Below are 25844 nucleotides of genomic sequence, written 5' to 3' on the forward strand. Positions count from 1 at the left end.
TCATTTCAGCTCCTTCACTGACAAACCCAGGGGCAGGGACTGCTTCAGCTTCTTGACAGAGATGACCACGGTATAAGGGTATCAGCTGCATCGGACTTTGGACTTCACATTATCCTTATTTTTCTTGATCTTGACAGATTTGGCGTCCTTTAGCCTAGCTGTGCAAGGGAAGTCCTTGATCTCCTCAATTTTGCGAAGCTGTGGCCGGAGCAACAAGTGCCTCCCGTGCATTTTTATGAGTGAGTTCTGATAACAGCCTGGGAGGTCAACATTATCCCTGCATTTCTGGTTTATGAAGCGGAAGCCCATGATGGTTAAATAACTTGATCCAGAGTTCATGCTGACCAGAGGAGGGGAGTCTAATTCCCTTGCTCTTCCTTTGCTCCACCTCTCAATTTCATAGAATGTTCTCTTAGTCATCCCATACATGATTTAGTTTTTTGTTTTTGTTTTTTAAATATATTTTATTGATGTTTTACAGAGAGGAAGAGAGAGGGATAGAGAGTTAGAAACATCGATGAGAGAGAACCATCAATCAGCTGCCTCTTGCACACCCCCTACTGGGGAAGTGCCTTCAACCAAGGTACATGCCCTTGACAGGAATCAAACCTGGGACTTTTCAGACTGCAGGCTGACGCTCTATCCACTGAGCCAAACTGGTTTCAGCCAGTGATTTAGTTTAATAAAGCAGTGGTGGGGAACCTTAGGGGCTGGCAATTCTACTGACGTTTTATTTCTTGAGCTGGGTGGCAAGCACACAGGTGTGTGTGTGTGTGTGTGTGTGTGTGTGTGTGTACTTCTTTTTATGTCTTAAGTATTTCAAAATATGTCTTTAAGAAAGAGGGGGAGGGCAGATGGAGTCTGAGAATCAGTGACAGGTTATCTTAATAACATAAGCATTTGCTATGAACATTGGCAACTAAAAAGCAGGAAATACAGTATTGTTGTCACATATTATATCACAGACCAGCGATTTTCAACCTTTTCACTTCATAGCACACATAAACTAATTACTAATATTCTACGGCACACCAAAAGAAAAATAGATTATATTTTTTTGCCAATCTGACCAAAAATAGGTATCATTTTGATTCATTCACACTAGATGTCTGTCGTGTTGGCTGTTGTCATTTTTTTTTTAATTTGATAATCTAAGGGAAAGGGGGTCAGTGCCCCAAGCTAAATAGTCAGGTATTGCATGTTTTAAAAATTCTTGCAGCACACTGGTTGAAAATTGCTCACCTAGATAGTTATAAACAGTGTACTTACATTACTAGCTAGCTAATCTCACCTTTCCAACAAACCTGTGCGATAGGTACTACCTATTTTAATATGAAATGAAAAAGAAAACGGAAGTCATATTGAGTAGATTATAATTTATAAAGGAGAGAAAGCTAGATTTTAACAAAGCACTCTGGTTTTAGAATATGTGCACCTAAAAGCCACCACCCTGCAATACCTCTTTCAAGAGCCGCATTTGGAGAGGTGGGTGGAAATTTTGTGTGCCTCCCCTGCAAAGTGCCTGCTACATTCCTCAGAGATCTGCATCCAGGACACAGGGAATTCAAAATAGCTTTCTGGTGACACTGACAGGCAAAAAGGGCAGTAGGTACATAGTTGGCAGCAGTTCCAGAGGAGGGGGGAAATGTTTAATATAGAAGCTTGCTTGCTTGGGCTGGTTGAAGGGGGAGGACCAGGTGATAACAGAGGATTCTACCAACCACCAAGACTTTCTTGGCAAGGGAGGTGGAGACTGGGAGGGATTTAAGAATTCTTGAAGGTCAAGTGACCTAGCCCAGGTAGGGGTTTCTCCTGATTGGATAAGGGAGGCTATAAAAATCGTCTGGATTGCTATTGCGGTGGCAATCTGGCTGCTCACCAGATCGCTCACCGTTCCTGGGGCAGGTCTCATCGCCGCCGTAGTTCTGGGAGAGAAGCCCGGCCCCAGCTCCAGGTTTGAGAGCTGGCCCAGCCCCAGCTCAGGGTTGACAGCTGGGTCAGCCCCAGCTCCAGGTTTGACAGCTGGCCCAGCCCCAGCTCGGGGTTGACAGCTGGACCCAGCCCGCGCATGCGCCGCAGCCCGCAGCCCGCAGCGATGGAGGACCGCAGCCAGGGGGCGCCCCAGCGCGGCCGCTCCTCCCCGCCCCCGCTCCCTCCCCTCCCCAGCTCCCGGCCGGGCAGAGAAGGCGGAAGTAGGGGCATCCGCCGCTGGGTTTTCGGCTCCCGGCGGTCCGCGGAGGACGCGGGAGACACGGCCTTCGGGCCGGGAGATCGGCGTCCGGGCCGCCCGGGCGCGGAGCGCGGTGTCCGCTCCTTCCTGCCGCCGTGGCTGAGCGGGTCGGCGCGGGCGGAGGCGGCGGCGCCCAAAGCACGAAAGCCACGGTGAGTCTCCGTCCCACGGTCCCCGGCCGCCGCGGCCTCCCTCTCCTCTCGCTCCCCGAGGGCTGGGGAGCCTCCCCGGTCCCTTCGCTCCCCCGAGATGGGGGACGCCTCCCCTGTCCCTTAGGGGACGCGTCCCGCCCCTTCGCTCCCCCGAAGTTGGGGCGCCTCCCCCTCCCTGTCCCTTCGCGCTCCCACCAGTTGGGGACCCTCCGCTCAGCTCCCCAGGCCCCGCGGGGACCCCCTTCCCGGCGCCCCCCGCGCCCCCCGCGCCTCCCCGCCCCTTCCCGGCAGAGGCGATCGCCCCTGGATTTTCCCGGCCCTCCGAGCCCGCACGACTTAACAAAAAATCCCTTCCGTTCCCAGCGGGTCCCTCTCGCTGTCACTGTCCTGGGGAAGCTGTTTTGGGGTTCTCCTGTGAACGCGTCTGGGGGCCCGGGCAGCAAGTTTAAAAAAAAAAAAAGGTTCGGGTGACACGAGTCTTCCTCCCTCCCCGCCCCGCGGCCCGGCCGCCGTCCCCGCCGCGGGGAGCCCCTCCCGGTGGGTCCCCGCTGGAGCGGAGCCGGGTGGCCGGGGGTGTGATCCGGGCCGGGGGGTGGGCGCCGGGCCGGGGGGTGTGATCCGGGCCGGGGTTGGGCGCCGGGCTGGGGGGTGGGATCCGGGCCGGGGGGTGGGATCCGGGCCGGGGGGTGGGCGCCGGGCCGGGGTGGGCGCCGGGCCGGGGGTGGGCGTCGGACCGGGGGGTGGGCGCCGGGCCGGGGGGTGGGATCCGGGCCGGGAGGAGCCGATCTGGGAGGTGGGAGCCGGGCTGGGAGGTGGGCACCAGGCTGGGAGATGGGCACTGGGCTGGAGGTGAGGGCGCACAGAAAGCACCTGTCGCTGGCAGCTCGGATGCCCCGTGTCCGCGCGTTTCTTCTCTCTCTTCCCGCCTCTGACCGTCTTGCTCCGCAGCCAGAGGAGCCGGAGAAACCCGCGAAGAAAGGCGACGTGTGGGCCCCGCGCACCTGGCCCCTGGCGCTGGATCCGTGCCCCTGCTATTACCGGGGAAGGCGGAGGGGCTTTTCTGACTTGACGTTGGGGGCGGGGTGAGGACTCCCTCACGCCTGGGAGACATGCAGGTCAGGCCCTGGGTGCCCACGTGACGATCCGAGCTTCAGCCTGCACAGGCTGAATGTATACAGATGGCGGTAGGTATTTCAGGATTGCCACTTGGGGGGGTCTTTTGTGTGATCAAGGTGCCGATCCATTTTTGGCCCCTGGGATTTTGAAAGAAACTGTGTGAACAAACAGTGCCGAGTGAGGGAGGGGACTGCCCCTTGAATCTGTATTCAAAATCAAGATTGTTGACTTATTTGGTCAGCATTTGCATCTGCGGGTCTCTGCATTTTAAGAAGAGATTTGTAAGGAGTTAGTAAAGCAGTGCCCGCCTAGTGTTTCCTAAAGCTAGCAGCAGATCAAAGGCATTTCTTTTTCTTTTTTTTTAAAAAAAAAAATAGTTTAAATGAAATGTATTGGGATGACACTGGTTGGTAAGATTATGTAGGTTTCGGGTGTACATCTCTGCAATACGTGATCCGTTTGTTTTACGTGGTTTTACTTGATGAGTCATATGTTTAGCCATGAATGAATTTCTGCTGACTTAAAATTGACCAGTTCACAGTACGACCTGTTGATTTCTCAAGCTTAGACATTTCTCTCATTGGCACTTGTTGATCTTAAGGAAACAGTTTTTGTGTATCACCGTACTCCCCATCCCCCAAAACATTTAATAGTTAGTATTCTCTTTGGATTATAATCCTATATAATAAAGAGCTAATATGCAAATGGTCATCACACACTCCTGCCCTCAGGGGGGGGGGGAGACACCTGAGGCTGGGCCAGGGGACCTGAGGCCACGCCCCCTGCCCGGCTCCAGGTGCGGGTAGGGGGACCTGAGGCTGCGCCCCCACCCGATGAGGCTTGACGGGGGACCTGGGGCTCGCTGTGATTGTGCCTGCCCTGTCTGGGTCTCATGCGATATTGAGGCACACATGGGTGGGCAGGGACTTGACTCTGCAACCCGCAGCGCACGCCAGACCCTGACAGGAGGGAGATTTTTCATATACATTTTACTGATTTTCTTTCATCTCTGACACTTCTATTAGAGAGAAAGGGCAAATGGCAATATTAACATATCTCCTCTAATTCCCTTGCACGAATTTCATGCCAAGGGCCACTATTATATAATATATTCCCAGACACTAATAGGTGGAATATGAAGTTTGGAAGATAAACACAAGACACCAGGAGAGTTCCCCTGGAATGACTGCTCTGGCTCTGCTATAATGCGGCCCCACCCCTGTCATCTTTCAGAGCTCGTGCAAAGCCAAAGCCCGCTTTGGGAGCCGCTCAGGAGGTGGATGTCCGTGGCACTATATGAAGTAAAAAGAACTAAAAGAGCATGTTTTCCGCATGGGTGTCGGATCATGTTCCACTCACGTCTATAGTGGACTCAAAGCTCTTTTTATTCTTCCCTCGATGCTAATTAAAATAGTGGTTGTAATTAGGAAAGTGACTTTCCCTTAAGTCAGTATGCCATCCCAGTCTGTAAAATAAAGGGGGAAATGTTTTAACTTGCTAGAAAGAAAGAGTAAACATACATACCAAATGGCACTCAAAATACTATTTTAGCTTAACTTTTTCTTCGCAGTACAATTATGTCGGCCTATATACTGCAGGCATAGGGTGTGACTGTTTGGAAAAAAAAATTATTTGGAGGATATAGAGCTTCTGCGCTACTTCTTTTTTTTTATTTTATTGATTTTTTTTACAGAGATGAAGAGAGAGGGATAGAGAGTTAGAAACATCGATGAGAGAGAATCATCGATCAACTGCCTCTTGTACACCTCCTACTGGGGATGTGCCCGCAACCAAGGTACATGCCCTTGACTGGAATCTAACCTGGGACCTTTCAGTCTGCAGACCGACGCTCTATCCACTGAGCCAAACCGGTTTCGCCTCTGCGTTACTTAAAAACAATGTGAAAATCAAATACATCTAGATTTTTAGAGTGCCCGCTTTCATGTTTTAACACTGCATTCCTACAGTGGAATTCATTTTAAGGAATTGTGACTGATTGGCAGGTTTTCTTAATAACACATTTGCTGCCGAAACCGGTTTGGCTCAATGGATAGAGCGTCAGCTTGGGGACTGAAAGGTCCCGGGTTCGATTCCGGTCAAGGGCATGGACCTTGGTTGCGGGCATATCCCCAGTAGGGGGTGTGCAAGAGGCAACTGATCGATGACTCTCTTTCATTGATGCTTCTAACTCTCTATTTCTCTCTGTACAAAATCAATAAAATATATTTTTAAAAAAATAAATAAAAAATAACACATTTGCTATAAAGTTCTCTTTAAATCAAAATACCTTCAACTCTTTCGAACTGGACTGCAAGAGGGCAATATATAGACTACCCAGTAAACTGAATTGAAACTGAACAGTTGGGCAGAACAAGTTGCTTTTTTCTTCTGACTAGCCCTTTGATTTGATGTACAACTAAGCAACAAATACTAATTTCTCAAAGTGATCTTACTTTAAAAAAAAAAATAAGTGGTTAAAGATCCAAAAGATAAAAATATCTAGACTTGTCAAGGGTATGTATAATGCTCTCTCAATTTTTTGGAGAGTGGAATTAAAAAGCCTTTGATACATATTGGATTACCAGACATCAATTGGTTGCCTTAGAAAGTTACATACCCTTTCACCTACTAATTCTTTTTCTAGGAGATGTACCTCGGTAACTGGGCACAAGAATGTATATGGGAAGAAAAACAGCAAAGGCTATAAGCCCAAAGTGTAGCATAACTGTCACACATCCTCAGGTTTGGAGGGTATAATCAGGGCCTTCTGCCCCATCCTGGACCACAGGCACACTACTGGTTCTGTGTTTGCCACTATCTTGCCATCCCTTGCTACCTGTCAGCCTGTACCAAGTCTTCCCTCGGAATCCGCATTAGCTATAACAAGTCTTTGGGAGTTTTTATTTTTTGTTTTAATCCTCTCTCAAGAATATGTTTATTGCCGAAACCGGTTGGGCTCAATGGTAGAGCGTCAGTCTGCAGACTGAAAGGTCCCAGGTTCGATTCCGGTCAAGGGCATGTACCTTGGTTGCTGGCACATCCCCAGTAGAGGGTGTGCAAGAGGCAGCTGGTCGATGTTTCTCTCTCATTGATGTTTCTGGCTCTCTGTCCCTCTCCCTTCCTCTCTGTAAGAAATCAATAAAATATATTTTTTTTAAAGAATATGTTTATTGATATTTAGAGGGTGGGAGGGAGGGAGAGAATGAGACAGAGAGAGAGAGAGAGAGAGAGAGAGAGAGATCAATTGGTTGCCTCCTATATTCGCCCAGAGAGAGAGAGAGAGAGAGAGAGAGAGAGAGAGATCAATTGGTTGCCTCCTATATTCGCCCAGACCGGGAACCATACCAAACTTACAACCTTGGTATATGCCCTGACCCGGAATTGAACCCACGACCCTTTGGTGTACAGGACAACACTCCAACCAACTGAGCCACACCAACCAGGGCCTGGCGGCTATTTTTAACTTTTCGAAAATAATATGTCAAAGGTAAAATAAAATGCCAGTTTTTCCTCTATTGATTCTTTGAAATTCTTTCAACCCAGCATGATAACGCTAGACAAGTCATGTTTTGTAGAAGCTGGGGTCAGTGTAATAAAAATAAAGAGAAATTTTAAGTGCAGCTTTATAGACAAATCTGTCGCAGCTCCAAGAGGCAAACATGGTAGGTACAAAGTGCACAGCCTCTGGGGTCAGGTAGACCTGGGTTCTCATTCCAGCTCTGTTATTGATTAGTTGAATAGTCCTCAACAAGTGACTTCCCCTTTTTAAGCTCCAGGGTTTCCATTTTGCTGAAGGGGAGGGGGCAGTGAAGTCACTGCATCAAATTACTCGAGAAAGCCGCACATCACAGTGACTTGTTCTTATTTCCAGGCACGGTGCTAAGTGCTTCTACATACGGGCACTTGGTTCCTCTCAGACATTCACCACTCGGCCATCCTGCCCCGCCAAGCCAGAACAGGGCCTCGGCCTTTGCAGGTGCTCCCCAGACTAGACGCAAAATCATTTTGAGCAGAAGAAAAAGACACCCGTGGTGGCCAAAACAAAGTTAGAGGATTGCTTTCATAACCCACCAGGGGGATGGTTGTTCACCATATTGACCCGAAGCTTGCGTTCCGTTTCTAGAACTGTATCTGGCACCTATTGGGAATTTTCCACAGTCTATTGCAGAGACCTGGTCAATAGGCCGTGAATTCATTTCTCACTCAATAATGTCATAGGATGTAGAGTTTGAAGGCATCCCACCTACCCACGAAGCCACTAGTTTTCCACAGACAAAGGAAACCTCGCTTGTTTTTCCTGTCAGGTGATGAAACATAGTCACTTGACAGGCCTGAAGGCAGAAGGACATACAATTGTACTTTTTCAATTCTGTTCTTTCTACACAATAGAAATCTCCTCACTGGACATTAGGGAAGTACTCATGGAATTTTAGATCTTGAAGAAGAAACCAAAATCCAAATGGTTACATTGCACCAAATCACACACCTCATACTTGCACATGATCATCTAAGTCGGGGGTGGGGAACCTTTTGGGCCATCTGGATATTTATAACGTCATTTGCTTAATATAATTCACTTAATGTAACTTCCTGTTGCAATGAAAGAAGCTCCTAGATATATTGCATTTCGAGTCACGCCTACAGTTGCCTTGGCAGGGCCAGACCAAATAATTTCAGCCCGCGGGCCAGACATTCCCCACCCCTGATATAATCCCTTGTACATTGCTCTTCCTTGCACTGCCTGCTGGTCCTACTGTTCCCTTTAGCTCAGGATACTTGAGGGAACTTCAGCAAGGATAATTAAGTTCTTCAGCAGATGCTTAATGAACACATTTTATGTGAAAGATCGTGTGCTGAGTATTAAGGATATGAAAAGCAAATTCTTGACTTCAGTCACAGGAAACAGAATTGAAACCAAATTGTGAGATAGCTAAGCATTGCAATGGAGGTCATGTCTTCTTTTAATGTTAAATTCTATCTACCTACTAGATCTTGAGCTCCCTAACTTATTCTAGATACTATAGTCATGAAGTAAAGCTCCCGAAACTTGAAAAGTTTTCCATACATAACAGGAATGCAGCTTTTCGATATCAACAAAGAGGTGACCTGCCTCCATAAGCTACTGTGTATGTGTATGCACGCTAAGGCATTTTTTTCTCGCGATTTTTACAGAGTGATCGATAAGCTTGTTACTATGAGTCTGCTAAACTGTGAGAGCAGCTGCGCTTCCAGCCAGTCTGAGAGCGACTGCTGCGCGGCCATGGCCAGCGCCTGCGGCGCTGCTGCCAAGGAGGACAGCGTGGGCGCTGCTGCCAGCGCAGGGAACCTCTCCAGCTCTCTGATGGAAGAGATCCAGGGCTACGACGTGGAGTTCGACCCGCCCCTGGAAAGCAAGTACGAGTGCCCCATCTGCCTGATGGCGTTACGGGAGCCAGTGCAGACACCATGCGGCCACAGGTTCTGCAAAGCCTGCATCACCAAGTCCATAAGGTACGTGAGCATAAGACAGAAGTGCGTCCTCTGACAGAACCAAATACGGAGAGCGATAGTCCACAGGACACGGGCATCCCCAGAGTAGTCTTGTATGTACACACCTACTCGAGGAGGGAGATCACTGGACCAGAAGCTTGAGACATCTGCATTCTTACCCTAGTTTTTACTGTGGTATAAAGGGTAATGTCGGTCTTCTACTCTCCTCTGATCCCCAGGTAAATAAGTTCTCTATGCTTTACAGGGGTCTTCAAACTACGGCCCGCGGGCCACATGCAGCCCCCAGGGGAGTCTGATCCTGCCCGCCAGGTTCTTTGGGCAGTGAGCGCAGCCAAGGTGTTACAGTAGGAATTAGTAGTTCATATAGTCCTGCCCTCCAGCTCTCTGAGGGACCGTGATCTGGCCCCCACTTTAAAAAGTTTGAGGACCCCTGCATAATATAAGCGCTGGCCGGTTTGGGTCAGTGGATAGAGCGTCGGCCTGCAAACTGAAGGGTCTCAGGTTCGATTCCCGTCAAGGGCACATTTTTGGGTTGTGGGCTTGATCCCCGGTGAGGGGTGTGCAGGAGGCAGCCGATCAATGATTCTCTCTCATCATTGTTGTTTCTATCTCTCCCTTCCTCTCTGAAATCAATAAAAATATTTTTTAAAAGGAAATAAAATAAGTACACCTTAAATGATAGGAGAGTATGATCAGCTCAACCATACAAAGAATGCTGACTCTACAATCGATCAGTGATGGCTTTAGCCACATTAAATTCTGTCTGTTATCTGATACCTATGAACAAAAGTAAAATAACCAGTATTTTTAAAGAAAGTATCAGTCGATGCCTCTACCTTTACAATATATCCCAAATTCAGTCCCTTCTCGCTGCCTCCACTGCTGCCACCCTGCTCTGAATCCCCATCAGCTCAGTCGCAGGCCTGCTTCTCAGAGCCCTTGCCTTCCAGCCCGTCCTCAGGGTAGCAGCCAGAGGGAACCTGGTCATCTCTGCTCAGAACATTGCAGCAAGTCATCTGTGTGCTAGGCCCTGTTCTTAGGTCCATAATCCACTTTCTGACTTCCTGTCCACTATTCTCTTCTTCCGCCAAGTCGCTCTGCTGTTCCTGCAACATGCCAAGCACGCTCCTGCCTTGGGAACCAGCTTTTGCTGTTCTCTCTGGGGAACATTCTCTCTAACTAGCATCTTTCACTCCTCCAGTGTGGCTCAGACCTCACCTCTCTTAGGCGCCCTGGCTGTCCTGTTCATACCACAGCATGCCTCTCCTCTGTCGCCCCCCACACTCCCACCCTCTCTTATCCAGTTAGAAATAAGCTCCTTGAGAGCAGGGGGTGAGAGCTATTTTATCTCTGGATATTTCCTATGTGCTGGAAGTAGTGCCTGACACCCGGAAGCATACTCAGTACCATGGTTGCTTTAACTGAATGAAGGTATGTGGGAGCTCCACAGATGACTCAAGTTCATCTCCCCAAGAAGTAAATACGTTTACTTAATTCAGAAGTAGATGGGAATATTTTAGGTGACTAAAGAAGTAGTGTGAGGATTTTGTGTTCTTCAATAAATAAGCATCTAGTTATACTGGTGAAATGATTTGTAAGTAGGTAAAGCTGGTTACTTACTATTCTTGCAGATTTTTCTTTCAACTTTTAAATTGATTTTTTTCTCATGGTGTCCTTGCCTGGGTTTAGTATAATAAAATGAGTTTGTAAGTGTTCTTTCCTTTTCCATTTTTTTGGAAGAGTTTAGGAACAATGGGTATTAATTTTCCTTTAAAAAATATATATTTTATTGATTTTTATACAGAGAGGAAGGGAGAGAGATAGAGGGTTAGAAACATCGATGAGAGAGAGTCATTGATCAGCTGCCTCTTGCACACCCCCTACTGGGGATATGCCTGCAACCAAGGTACATGCCCTTGACCGGAATTGAACCCGGGACCCTTCAGTTCCCAAACCGGCGCTCTATCCATTGAGCCAAACCGGTCCCGGCTTAATTTTCCTTTAAATGTTTGGTGGAATTCACCAGTGAAGCCATCTGCCCCTGGACTTTTGTTGGTTGGAAGGTTGGGAGGGCTGTAGGTTTTTTGGGAGGTGATTACTGATTTACTCTGTATACTCGTTATCTGCTCAGATTTTCTGTTACTTCGTGATTTAGTCTTCATAGGTCGTATGTACCATATTATGGATCACTGACTTTTTGTAGATAGAGAGATGTGGAATATTTTATTAAGTGTCACATGCCCAGGAAGATCATCTTTAGCAGTTTTTTAATAGCAAGATGTTCATGAAAGTAATGGACAGTGGTCTTAAAAGGAAGTAAAACCCACAAAAGGAAGTCTGAGGCTTTCCTTTTCCTACCTCCCTCTCAGCTAGAAATGACCACTTACTTTGAGTCTAATGTTCTTAAGAGAATGGCTTCAAACTTTCTCATCCGTTATAATCATCCAGGAAATCAAAATACATGTTAATCCAGTTCCATTTGCTGTGGATAATGGTTTCCAGTTTACTTTGTAAGTTTGTTTTTTATTTTCTCTTTGACATCCATAACTTAGATCTTGGGTATATATGTCAATAAATTTGTTTATCGTGTCCTATGCTTCTCATAAGAGATTTGACTGTACTAAGAACATTATTCTGACAGAAGCCTCATTAAAGATTGGCTGTCTCTCTCACCTTTATTAGTTCTAAGGCGTTTGACTGTAGACCCGTTTTTTTACCTAGGTAATTTCCACTGTGGCTTACACACAGGAGTTGCTCAAGCAAATGGTTTGAGTGATTGATTAATGGTTCAGTAGTCTACCTGACCTGCCACATTTTGTGAGTGAAGATTTAGACACCCCAAAAAGTTAAAGGGAAGAGACAGACAATGGAACTTCCTGGGGATGGTTTTTCCCATCATAAATGAAGTAACGACTAGGAAACCACTTGGAAGGAGGAAAGAGGTCCTTTAATTCGCTACTAAATTGTCCCCTAGACATAAAAACAAAGGAAAACTTTGGTTGTCCGTGAGCTATTGAAGTGTTATTGGTATTACGAGCAGCATATTTAGTTTATCTCACTAGCATGTTGTGTAGCTGCTGACAGAACAGAGTCCTGCCAGACTGCAAAATCCCCATCCTTAACTTGACTTCATTTAAGGACAATCAGAATAGGACTTTATTCAGTTAATTTCCCTCTCTCTCTCTCTCTCTCTCTCTCTCTGTTTTTTTTGTTTTTTGTTTTTTTTTGTTGTTGTTGAAATCTTCCCATGGTCTAAAATCCTATAGTTTTTTTTTGGCCCTAACTGGTTTGGCTTAATTGGTAGAGTATCGGCCTGTGGAGGGAAGGGTCTCAGGTTCAATTCCAGTCAAGGGCACATGCTTGAGTTGTAGGCTTAGTCCCCAGTAGGGGGCATGCAGGAAGCAGATCAATGATTCTCTCTCATCATTGATATTTCTCTCTCTCTTTCCCTCTCCCTTCCTCTATGAAATCAATAAAAATATTATTTAAAATAAAAATAAATTTAAAAATAAAATCCCATAGTTTTTTATTGGTCACCAATATGGTACTAATTGTATTCATTGCATAAAAGAACAGTTCATGAACTGTCCATAAAAGGATAGGTGTTGGTTTTTTATTTGGGTGGAGGGAAAGTAATATTATGAAATATAATGTGTTAAATTATTTTCCATAGGAAATAGTTAATGGAGAATGTATATGTGGTGAGTTAAAACCTGTAAAAGTTGTTTGTATTTTTTAATGTTAATATTTGTGTAAATCTATTAAATGTATGTATCTTATTTGTTTCTTTAGGGATGCAGGTCACAAATGTCCTATTGATAATGAAATGCTGCTGGAAACTCAACTCTTTCCTGACAATTTTGCAAAACGAGAGATTCTTTCTCTGATGGTGAGGTGTCCAAATGAAGGTTGTATGCACAAGATGGAACTGCGGCATCTTGAGGTATTAAAGTTATTTCTTGGCCTTATTAGCAGATAGGCAAGGCAGTTCCCAGAGAATAGAGACTTAGCTGTGTCCATCAGTGTACTGTTGGCACCTAGCATATAATTAATTGCTTAGTAAGGTACTAACCCTTTCCTCATCTATATTAATAAAAGCATAATATGCTAATTAAACTGGACAGCCGAACGACCTTTCAGACGTCCTTTTGGACAAAACTGGGGCTGCGCAGGCCGAGGGAAGCTACCGAGGATGCAAGGGTCAAGCCCCTTGCATGAATTTTGTACATCAAGCCTCTAGTTTGATATAAGTAGAAAACAAAAATTTCTATTCCATTTTCTCTGGCATTGCCAAATGATAATAAAAAAATCAATATTCTTTAAGTTTTGGCGTGAGCATTATTCACTATAATACTGAAGAGCATTTTAAATATAAGTGTCACATTTCAATCCCATAACTTCACTTATTTCTATCTTTTTGGTTTTAATCCTCACCCTAGGATAGAAGGACACACACACACACATATACACACACATACACACACACATATACACACACACAATGTGAGAGAGAGAAACATCGATTGGTTGGCTCCTGTATGTGCTCCAACAGGGGATCGAACCTGCAACCTAGATATGTGCCCTGACTAGGAAATCAAACCTCAGCCTTTTGTTGTATGGGGCGATGCTCCAACCAACCGAGTTACCCAGCCAGGGCTATTTTTCTCATTTTGAAATAAGCAGCAAGTCTCATAGCCATCATCTTAGTACCCTCCTACTTCTCTTTTTTCCCCGAATTATGTGTTTTATTATTAACTAAATGGAGTCTTTCTATAACTTGAGATGAACTGAAGGAATCAGGTAAAAATATTTGCTTTTAAATTAAATAAATTCATTTTTAGCTTGGTGGTTTTATGAGAAATTAAATATCGTTTATGATCTATTCGAAATTAAGTGTGCAAAACATATTTGTAACCTGCCCTTTTTAACTTAGCTCCTTGTGAAGGAGTAGCTGTTTTGAAAAAGAACAAGCATATCCTCAGAAGATATTATATTTAGGAGATTTCTTAAAGATTAGCAGATGCTAATCAATTCTTTTTTTCCTTATTACAGGATCATCAAGTGCATTGTGAGTTTACTCTTACAAATTGTCTTCAATGCAACTGTCCATTACAGAAGTGCCAGCTTAACACTCACATTCTCCAGGAGTGTCCAAGAAGACAGGTTTCTTGTAAGAACTGCGCTATGTCAATGGCATTTGAAGATAAAGAGGCATGTACTACTTGGATTTCTTAATTTGTTTTTATGTACAGTTAAGGGCCTCACAGTAGATGAGGATATTATTCCATTTCTGAGTCTATATTATCAGTTGTGGGAAGATTGATTTTTAAGAAAGAAAGCTCAGTAAACCATTATAGTGACTAAATGTAGGGTTTATATTTGTATATCTTTAATCATTTTTAAAAATAATTTTTATTAATTTTAGAGAAGAAGTGAGAGGGAGAGAGACAGAAACATCATTGATGGGAGAGAATCATTGATCAGCTGCCTCCTACACGCCCCACACTGGGGATGAAGCCCGCAATCCCAGCATGTGCCCTGACAGGGAATCAAACCATGATCTCCAGGTTCACAGGTCAGTGCTCAACCACTGAGCCACGCTGGTCAGGCTGTATATCTTCCTTAGAAAACATTGTTTATACCACTCACCACCATAGTAGATCTGCAGGTAACAAAGCCTTCCAGGAAAGACAAGCTGATCTACTTTTTTATGTGATATTTTAATGACCAGTCTTGGATTAGAGACAAACAAGTATAATAGAATGATGACTGTATAAGAATAAGGCTTTACTCTTAATGGGATCTTAAAACTTTTATTGAGAATAAATTAAATTAAATCTCACAACGTGTGTTTTTTGGTGATAAATCACTGAGTTATGCACATATAATGAATTCACTTTTCTGGGAATATGTTACACTTCAATTAAAATGTTATCATTAAAAAAAAAAAAAAATTCAGCCCTAACCAGTTTGGCTCAGTGAATAGGCCTGTGCACTGAAGGGTCCCAGGTTCAATTCCCGTCAAGGTCATGTACCTTGGTTGCAGGCGCATCCCAGGTAGGGAGTGTGCAGGAGGCAGCTGATCAATGTTTCTCTCTCATCAATGTTTCTAACTCTCTATCCTTCTCCCTTCCTCTCTGTAAAAAATCAATAAAATATATTTTTTTAAAATAAATAAAAAAAACTTCATGGCACCTGACAACATCATGATGATAGAGCATTTTCATATAACTATTAACATACTTCCTTAAACTTTATTTCTTACACAGTCAAATCTTGTTTCTCAAATATCTCTCATCTCAAAACAGTTGGGTTCTTGACCAAGTTGTTCACAGAAAAATTGTCTGGGATGTGAAACCAAACCTGAGTTTCCAACCTGACAACACTTTCATGCCGATCCCTCAGCATGACAGAAAGTGTCTTCCAGGCAACAGAAGAGAGACTGCTTTTGCTGGCATAAATCAACAATTAGCACAACTTTAAAACATAAAGAGTTCTGATTAAGAGTGCTAATGTTGCTAAGGGTGTGAAAGAAACAATAATCACAGTCAATTATAAAGGAAGAAAAACTGAACCAGCAAAGACGCTGCATGCTGACCTGAAAGACATCCTGGACCCAATGCTAAAAGTGATTCCTTTAAGACTAGTAGGGATTGTTCCATAGATTTAAGAAAAGCAGTGTATTTATGGATTAAACAGTACATTAGGCATGTATTGGATGTAAGAAAGGTTAAAATGGAACCATCTAGGGGTCTGGAAAAGATTAATTCAATTTACATTATTTCTAATGGGAAAAAATGATTTGGTTTTCAAACAAATTCCTTCTGGAACTAATTAAGTTCGAGAACCGAGGTTCTACTGTAAGTTTTTTCTTGGTAATTTTTCCTACTTTCTTATGTAATCAAGCATGTTATACTCATTAAGTTGATGAGATATTCAAAAAACATCAGCTGACTTCCTAAAAATGGGGAGAAAGCTGAGGCATTACTAGAACAAATTGATGTTTTCCTAAACTTCAGTAAATTAAATGGATGTAATCTGAAAGCACATCCTTCCAGGGCCTGTGAGAATCTGCCCTAATAGTGCTCTGTTCTCTCACCCCCTAAGAGATAGAATTAGATATAGTATTGGCCAGTGATGTCCAAACTAGTCACAGAATCTCTGCCTCTGGTTAAAAGAAGTGATTTCAAAGGTTCCCTTTTGTGTGCTGTATTCTTTTTAAAGTGCTGAAATGCAAGATGCATCTCATTACTTACTATGCTGGCAGAGGGAGAGAAAACAAGCTTTCCATGTTATTCTCACATTTTTATTTAACATACATCGATGTCCTTTATTTATAGTGAAAATTTACTTTTATAAAAATGTTTCTCTTATATTTTTCTATTAAAATTTAGATGCATGACCAGAACTGCCCTTTGGCAAATGTCATCTGTGAATACTGCAGTACCATGCTCATCAGAGAACAGGTATAATGATTTCTTTTCACGAATTAATATTTCCGTAATAGATTAAAGGAGTGAGTTTGGTTTTTAATTAAATCAATATGGCAAAGTGAATACAGGTTGAAGAAGTGTTAGAACTATGAAAATTTTTCTCAATATTAATAAATATGATTATTTTAGAAAAACAAATACTCAGCTCTCTCTAAGTACTTAAAGTCATTAATATAATCTCCATGTTTATGTATATTTATACAAGTTCCAGACAAAATCAGGTAATTTTAAGATACAAATAATCAAAATCCCATTTAAAGGAAAAAAACACATATCTTAAATACACTGAGTGGCCAGATTATTATGATCTCTAAATGCATAATAATCTGGCGACTACAAATATATATATATATAGTCGCCAGATTATTATGGGTTTATATATATGCACTGGGCCTCATATATATATATATATATATATATATATGAGGCCCAGTGCATGAATTTGTGCATGGGTGGGTCCAGCCAGCCTGGCCAGTGGGAGGGGACATGGGCGGTTGGCTGGCCTGCCTGCTGGTCGAACTCCTGGTCAAGGGGACAGTTTGCATATTAGCCTTTTATTATATAGGAAACACTGAGTGGCCAGATTATTACGATCTCTGAAATAGGGTCATAGGTTTCCAGAAACTAGCCAAAAGAACAATGAGATAGAGAAGAGCAAGTCTGTCCAGTGGTAGAGCATTACTTGTCCCCATGGCCCCTGGGACACATTGGGAGATTCTGAGACTCCCAGGATCTGTACCCCTCTGTTCAATTGTCCTATAGACCACTGATGGGTCTGCCGTGGCAGCTGCAGTGACAGTAGAAAACTGCATTTACATCATTAATAGAGATAGGAAAATTCCATCTGATTGCTAGCTTCTGACATTTGGAGAATTTACCCACACAATTTGAATATTAGTCACTATTTATACACCCATGAAATCTGCAAACCCAGAGAGCATAATTGATTACCTTACTAACTAGAAGCAAGCAAAACCTGTCACTCCACTAAACTTTTCCATTTGTCTAAACAGAGTCCCATGGTTTTTTTCCAACAGTCTTCATGTGAAGCTGTTAAACTTTGTTTTGCTTATGAAACCTCACCTCCCTAGTTTTTCTTTTTGCTCTGCTATAATATTTAAAGGAAACCATGCAGCACATCTGAAACCCGGCAAAAATAAAACTTAATGTAGGAAAAAAATCCGTGGTTAACAGAAAACCTAGGTTTTGACCCTGGTTGTGCCACTGACCTGCCACTGATCTCTAGCAAGAAAGTTGAAATTCTAGATAAGGGGTCAGCAAAGCAGCCTGCCAGCCCCATCTGGCCCGCTGCCTGCTTTTAGAAATGAGTTGTATTGGCACACACCCATGCCAGGTGTCTGCACGTCATCTGTGACTAATGTTCTCCCACAGTAACAGAGGCGAGTACTTGGGACAGAGACCATAGATCCTACAAAGCTGAAAATATTTACTATCTGACCCTTTATAAGAAATTTTGCTGTCCGCTGTTCTGGATGATGCAAAATTGAAAGATGGAGTTAAAGGGTCTCTAATACAATCTTGAAATATCTATGACTATAGCTAACCTAAATTTCTAAAGGGAATTTGGTCACCAGTTAGCAAATATGATTCTCCATAATGGATCTTACCTTAAAAGGTGTTTTTAGAATCCCCCCAATCAAAAGCTGACACGTTCTTTGGAACTTTTATGAATGTGCTTATGAAATACTTGCTAATATCTGAGTTCTCCCATTGTAGCCAAAATGTGCCCAGGTTAACAAAGGGTAAGATTTGCCGAAACCGGTTTGGCTCATTGGATAGAGCGTCAGCCTGTGGACTGAAAGGTCCCAGGTTCGTTTCCAGTCAAGGGCATGTACCTTGGTTGCTGGCACATCCCCAGTGCGGGGGGGTGTGCAGGAGGCAGCTAGCTGGTCAATGTTTCTCTCTCATCGATGTTTCTAGCTCTCTCTCTCTCTCTCTCTCTCTCTCCCTTCCTCTCTGTAAAAAATTAATAAAATACAATACATTAAAAAAAAGAAAAAGAAAAAAAACAAAGGGTAAAATTTGTGACAGGCAGTCATGGGGGAAGTACCGGGTACAGTCCGGGCTTTAATATGCACCGTTAGCTGGTTCCTATTAAACGGCCTGGGCCTCAGTGAGAGTCCTGGTGAGGTTTGCAGTTGAGGTTGACAACAGAAGGTGTTTTTTCTTTAAAATGCCACTATCGCCTTCCAGTTCCCAGCAACAGGAACAAATTCATTTTCTTGAATTGCCTTTTGAGTGATTTGGGGGGTGGTATGTGATGTTGGTATTTCCTTTTCTCTGTGACTTTTGGAAGTAAACATTATTTTAATCTTCGTGGGCTACCTGGTTTCTGTTGCAACTAATCAACTCTGCCATTGCGATGCAGAGGTGGCCACAGATAATACATGATTTTGTTCATGTGAAATGTAAACCTTTATTTCAAGTGTGACCTTATCAAACTAGAACATGATATGCAGTGAAGAACATTTTTCAACTTCTGCTTTGGTTTTCAGATGCCTAATCATTTTGACCTGGACTGTCCTACAGCCCCAATTCCATGCACTTTCAGTTCTTTTGGTTGCAACGAAAAGGTAAGGTGTTTCTTTTTTTTTCTTTTGACTCTTGAATATAGATCAAGAAAATTCAGTTATGTAGTACAGTGGAGAATATTAGTGAAAATGGAGGTACCTGGCAAGGTTTTCTTTCTTAACCAAGGGTACTTAGGAGCAAATGGTTTACACATTCTAGACTGGCCTTGGTCCCAATCCCTCTTCAATACATTCATAAAACTAACCAGAAAATAACCCTAGCCCCTTTACACACACATTTTGGTGAATCAACATATTGAGGGACACATCTGAGGAGCTAATGAATAATCTGTTCAGTCCTTTCAAAGACCTCCCCTAGGATTCCATCGGCCAAAGAGAAATTAAATAAAAACCTCAAGACAAAGGATGTGGCAGGCTTTCCCTCCCAGGAGCACGCCCATACCTCTCCCTTCACCAACTTCTTCCACAAGCATGCAGCTCCTAAGCTTCAAGGGACTCCCACAAGACTTGCACCAGGCGAGCGATGGGCAGTGGCAGCTCGTCCCAGGCTTACCTCTTGACCCTGTCATCGGGCCCCCATTTTCTCTGACTGCCCGGTGAGCTTACTCAATCACTGTGACTTTAATTTCTCAGCCTAAGTAGTCCCATCCGGGCTCTCTCAGGTTGCTTCCCCACACCTTGTATCTTTGCTGTTTTTCTCCTAAACTCTTAAGGGTCCCCATGAGACTTGCAACCAGGGAACCAGTGGGCAGCGGCAGCTCTACCCAGGCTACCCTCCTGAACCCGTCTCCAAAACCCCCTCTTCTCTGACTTTTTCTCTCCTGTTACTTCTACCTTACTGGCCCCAGCTTGAATAAACATCCTCTCAAAAGCCACCTGGACTCATGTTGTGAAATCTTTCCTACACAAAATCAGGAGCCCACGCACTACCGCCAGACCCATCCCAGGCTCAGACCCTGGCCAGTAACAATAGGATCGAGAATATGGAGACAAAGAAGGTTGTAGGGGATTGAGAGAAATGGTGACATCCCTTAAAACCTTTTATTTGGCGTGGCCAGGCCCCTTCCCCAGCTCCCAGTGTCCATTGCCAGCCTAAGGCTTGTGCTTGGTTTTTTTAGATGCAGAGGATTCACTTGGCACGCCACCTCCAAGAGAATACCCAGTCCCACATGAGGATGCTGGCCCAGGCCGTTCAGAGCTTAAACCTGGCCGTGGCTCCCATGCCACAGCGATACGAGCCTGCGTCCCTGTCTCGGGTCTCCTCGGGGTGTAACCCAGAGGTCTACAACTTCCAAGAAATCATTCAACAGCTGGAGGGCCGCCTCGTCCGACAAGACCATCAGATCAGGGAGCTGACTGCGAAGATGGAAACTCAGAGCACGCATGTGAGCGAGCTGAAGCGAACCATCCGATCCCTGGAGGACAAGGTCGCCGAAATAGAAGCACAGCAGTGCAACGGGATTTACATCTGGAAGATTGGCAACTTCGGGATGCACTTGAAATCCCAGGAAGAGGAGAAACCCGTGGTCATTCACAGCCCTGGCTTCTACACAGGCAAACCCGGATACAAACTCTGCATGCGCCTGCACCTGCAGCTACCCACTGCCCAGCGCTGCGCCAACTACATCTCCCTCTTCGTCCACACGATGCAAGGGGAGTACGACAGCCACCTCCCCTGGCCCTTCCAGGGTACCATCCGCCTCACGATTCTCGATCAGTCCGAAGCGCCCATCAGGCAAAACCACGAGGAGATCATGGATGCCAAGCCGGAGCTGCTCGCCTTCCAGAGACCCACGATCCCGCGGAACCCGAAGGGCTTCGGCTACGTGACTTTCATGCATCTGGAAGCCCTACGGCAGAGAACCTTCATCAAGGATGACACTCTGGTCGTACGCTGTGAGGTCTCTCCTCGCTTTGACATGGGCAGCCTTCGGAGGGAGGGTTTCCAGCCACGGAGCACGGACGCGGGGGTATAGCATCCCTCGTCCGTCTGTTTTCTAAAAGCCTCCCGGAGAAAACGGCCTTTTCTCGCCCTGTTGGCAATAATAACACGTAAACAGCAAAAGCGGAGGGGGGAAATGGAATACCCACCAGCGAATAATGCGGTGACGGAGGTCGCTCTTGACTCTTGTACTTGTTTCTGTTACAAATGCCTAAAGCAGTTTTTCCCTGGGATCTCCGGGTTCCATGCTCTTTCAGGATTGTTACTACTGAAGTACCCGTGGCACATGGTAGCAGCTACCTGTCCTTAGTATACCTCTTTGTTGTGCCTTTGTGGGCCTTTTTCCAGAAAGTTCTGTCAAAAGCCTATGGCTGGAGTAGCAAAGCTCAACCCTTTTAATAGTAATGGACGTGCCTTAAGAGTTTAGCTTATTTTTCTAGTATTGTATGTAATATATTAAACTTGAGAATCACTACCGCCTTGCGCTGGTACCAGTGAGAAGTTGCTCCTATAACGTTGAGTTCTCATTTTATTTGACCACCAGTAGCTTTCAGAGGACGTGAACTTGAGTCCTTGGGAAAAAAAGTTCTCATTCACCCCATTTCCCTCTGGGGTGTAACTAAGGCTATTCAGGGACTAGTTTAAACCCCGAATATTCACCTTATTTTCTTAGTGTGAACATGTCTGTTGAAGAAATCTTAAAGCCTTTCCTTCTTCCCCACTTGCTTACTTCTTCCAGGCTACAAAGTAGCATTTGCAGAGTCTAGAATGCCAGGGCTCAGTGTGGGGATGTAAACCCCTTGATGTCTACTTAACGCAGAGTGAGCTCCACAGCTCCGCCGATGTTCTCTGGCGCTTAATGCTTATAGGTCACATCATTGCCAACGTAACAACTTAAAATGGCTCAGCTAGCCAGCTAATGTGGCTTCTCTGCGGTGGTGACAAGAGCTGTTTGAACCAGACATTTTCAGCTTTTCTCAACACCCTCTGGTTGAGTTAAGTGGGATAAAATTGACTGTCCAAGAGCAAAATTCCTTAATACTTGGGAGGTCATCGGTGCTACCTGAGCAGTCACCAAACGAAGGTTGGACGTCATAGTGTGACATCAGGACTTAGCTTGAGCAGTCGCCTTAGTCCAACAGTTCACACCTGAGGAGGATCGTGGAGAGTTTGTTAAAGGGGCTAAAGGCTCCCCGTAGGGAGACATGACTTCTGTGCTATTGCATTCTGTTAAAGGCCTGTAGGTGTTAGTATCACGGTGCCTTCTAGCTGCCAGGGTGTCCTCCACCTGGTATGGGCTCTTCTCAGGGTTCTAAGGGCCTTAATACCTTGCCACAATGTGGTTCGAGATTCTCCCCTGGATCACCACCATAGCTGCATGCTTACCCACCCCCCAGTGCACACCCACAGCTTCACTAACCGGGGCAAGGGAGAGAGGGTTGCTATTACTGCTATCAGTGGATTTTGTGGGACAGAGAGGGGTGTGTCTCTGAAGTGAATTGTCACTATGTGTCACAGAGTTCAGAGAGCACTGATTAAGGAAACACTTTCCCGATTGATGAAAAATAACTCAGCTATGCTGACCTACCCCTGCTGGAAGTGTAGTACATAGCATGCAGTATATTATGTGGTGCATAATAAAAATATTTAAAAAAGGGAATCTAAGAGGACCCCACACTATACAGTTTGTACAAGGTTGTTGAACGTTGTGTGGCCATCAGAGATGGTACGGTCTCTCCTGAGAAGCCCTATCAGAGACCCCGGACCATCAGTGTTCAAGATCAGCCTCAGAGAAAGCTATGACTCCACTTCTGCATGGGCTATAAAACAGAAACGCACGGACACAGACAGCAGTAGGGTGGTTACCAGAAGGAAGGGGGTGGGGAAGCAGCCAAAGGGGAAAGGGGGCCACAGGTATAGCGATGGGCACATGACGCAGATCCTGTATCATAGAAATCTACACTTGGAACCTATATAATCTTATTAACAAATGTCACCCCAATAAACTTAATTAATAAATTTTAAAAAAATAAATAAAAGATCAGCCACAATTTCAAGAGGAAGTAAGGAGGCTTTGTGGAGAAGAAAGGTTTCGGTTCCAGGTAGAGCCAGACTGGAAGGTCACTTTGACCTTTATCTTCGCTTATCTCTCTACCTTCCCTCCCCACCCCACACGTAGGCTCCTGCTCTGGTGGGTTCATGTTTTAAAATGAAAATCAAGCCTTAGCCCGTTTGGCTCAAGTGGAGAGAGCATCAGCCCACAGACTGAAGGGTGGTGGTTTGATTCCGGTCGAGGGCACGTACCTCAGTTGCAGGCTCCATCCCAGCCCTAGGGCCCATGCGAGAGGCAACCAATCAATGTGTCTCTCTCACATGGACGTGTCTCTGTGTCTCTCCACCCTTCCCTTCCAATCTCTAAACATCAATGGAAAAATATCCTCGGGTGAGGATTGACAAAAAATAATAATTAAATGAAAATCAAGGTCATGCAGAGACTCTGTTCCCCAGTGCCCCCTGATCATTGACTAGGGAGGTGGCAGTCTGGGTCCCTGGACCACCCCGTTTTCCAACTGGCTTCTGAGGCTCATTGCAGCAGCACCCTCTCTCTGCAGGGACCCCCAGAACCCTCTGCTGTCCCTATGATTGTGTGTCAAAGAAGGAATAATCATCGCCTTCCCTTTACAAAGTAAATGCTGGTTATTTTTGTTGCCTACCAAAAAGTCTGAAGGAAATATACAAAACTTTTTGATGGCTTATTTTCTTTGTGCATCCTTGTATGTTTTATATTGATATTTCCTATAACAAACATGTACTTTCATTAGAAAAAAAAAATTAAGTGTTGCCACAAAACATTGAACCTCGCCAAAAAAGGAAATGATATATTAAAAGCTTCCTAGTCTGGTTACATTTCTATTAAAAGCGTGGCTGTGCATTAGGTACTGAGGAGTCATTTCCTGCTTTTGTGTGTGTGTGTGTGTGTGTGTGTTTCTTTTTTTTTTTTTTTTTTTCCTTTACTTGGGAATCTTAATCCAAATAGTAACGGGTGCTTTTAATCTAACTTCAATTTCTAGCTCCAGGTTTCCTATTTGTAAAATGAGGAGTTGGATTAGATGTTTCTAAGGTCCACTCCAGCCATAAAATTCTGCCTTAAGACATTAGGTTCTAACTAGCAGCATATCAACAACATTTGTGAAAGAGTTTTGCCAGTAGAAAATTCTTCTAGCTTATTTTTTGCTGACAGAATACTTCAACTGGGTCTGCCAGCTGGGTCTCACTAATTTTAATGAGCAATGTGTTGTTGTTTTTAATATATTTTAATGATTTTTTTTTTATTGATTTTTTACAGAGAGGAAGGGAGAGAGAGAGCTAGAAACGTCGATGAGAGAGAAGCATCAACCAGCTGCCTCTTGCACGCCCCCGACTGGGGATATGCCCGCAACCAATGTACATGCCCTTGACTGGAATCGAGCCTGGGACCTTTCAGTCCGCAGGCTGACGCTCTATCCACTGAGCCAAACCGGTTGGGCTTCCAAACCGGTTAGGGCTTAATGAGCAGTGTTTTTAACCCCCAACATTTAGCATTTTGTAATAAACCAGCCCTTATTTTAGACTAGTCATTCATTGTGAATATAGACTAAAAATAATGATCAAACTGACATTCTAAATAGAAATGTTTGAAGACTTCAACTCCTAATCAAGTCTTTACTGGAAAGCAGGTGTGTTTTCAAATTGCTGACCCTCTGAAACACGCCGGTGTCACTCAGCTGGCCTGTAAGTGTTTGGGCCATGTGTTTATATTTTATCAACCTTGTAGCATATTTATCACTTGACATTATTCTTGGACATTGCTAAATTGAAAATAAATTGTTTTCTCGTTTCCCAGACATATCTGCCCCACTGTTGGAGGACACTTGCCTCAGGACAGACATTTTGCTCTTGGGAAACAAGCTGGGATGTTGATTTGTAGCTGGGTAATTTCTTACTACCCTTTGGCTGTTGCAACAAAGATAGTTTCTGGCTATATCATAATACAACCATGTTCAACTGTGTGCCGCAATAATTTTTAAAACATGCAATCCCTGACCACTTAGGGGCAGACCTCTTTTCCCTTAGATTGTCAAATTAAAAAATAAAATAAAAAAATGACAGCAGCCAACACAATAATAGCCACCGATGTGAATGAATAACAATCACACCTATTTTTTGGTGAGATCGGCAGAAAATGCCTTTTTTGGTATGCTGCAGAATTGTAGTCATTCACTTATGTGTGCCAGGAGATGACGCAGGTTGAGAATTGTGGCTATGGTTCCACTTCTATTTTGACGAACAAAAGTAGAAGAGAAAAAAGTGAAGTAGAATGAAAAGTGAGGAGATCCTGGGTGGTTAATTGCGGGGGCAGGTTTTAGATTGTAGAATGGTCCTGCATCACTGCTCACACCAGGAAGTCTTAGGTAAACTGAGAGAACATTTGTGACTTGTGCATGCAATTAGGACACGTTCTCCTCAGGGGGACCCTGGCTTGTCATTCCTTTATCCCAGTGGTCGGCAAACTGCAGCTCGTGAGCCACATGCAGCTCCTGGGCCCCTTGAGTGCGGCTCTTCCACAAAATTACACGTGCAGGCACACACAATACAGTGCAATTGAAACTTCCTGGCCCATGCGCAGAAGTTGGTTTTCGGCTCTCAAAAGAAATTTCAACCATCGTACTGTTGATATTTGGCCCTGTTGACTAATGAGTTTGCCGACCACTGGTCTATCCAGAGACTCTGTATCTATTGAAATACAAGTGAGCCTGGTTGGTGTGGCTCAGTGGTTGAGCATTGACCCATGAACCAGGAGGTCTTGATTCCCGGTCAGGGCACATGCCT

The 25844-nt window shown here is 44.4% G+C and overlaps 1 protein-coding gene and 1 pseudogene across 2 annotated transcripts; one reads left to right on the forward strand and one right to left on the reverse strand.

Moving 5' to 3' along the window:
• LOC311628483 (large ribosomal subunit protein eL38-like) lies at positions 1-339 on the reverse strand (annotated as a pseudogene). Its single transcript has one exon. The product of its transcript is annotated as a large ribosomal subunit protein eL38-like (transcript).
• Positions 340-2185: 1846 nt separating this feature from the next.
• On the forward strand, positions 2186-24859 carry TRAF6 (TNF receptor associated factor 6). Its single transcript, XM_084894461.1, has 7 exons — positions 2186-2382; positions 8671-8988; positions 12781-12931; positions 14041-14199; positions 16383-16454; positions 18998-19075; positions 20152-24859. Exons 2-7 carry the CDS (start codon positions 8693-8695, stop codon positions 21007-21009), a joined length of 1614 nt encoding a protein of 537 aa, XP_084750587.1. The 5' UTR covers positions 2186-2382; positions 8671-8692; the 3' UTR covers positions 21010-24859.
• Positions 24860-25844: the final 985 nt, after the last annotated feature.

This window comes from Pipistrellus hanaki (genome assembly GCF_964339955.1).
Source record: "Pipistrellus hanaki genome assembly, chromosome: 9".
Lineage (NCBI taxonomy): Eukaryota > Metazoa > Chordata > Mammalia > Chiroptera > Vespertilionidae > Pipistrellus > Pipistrellus hanaki.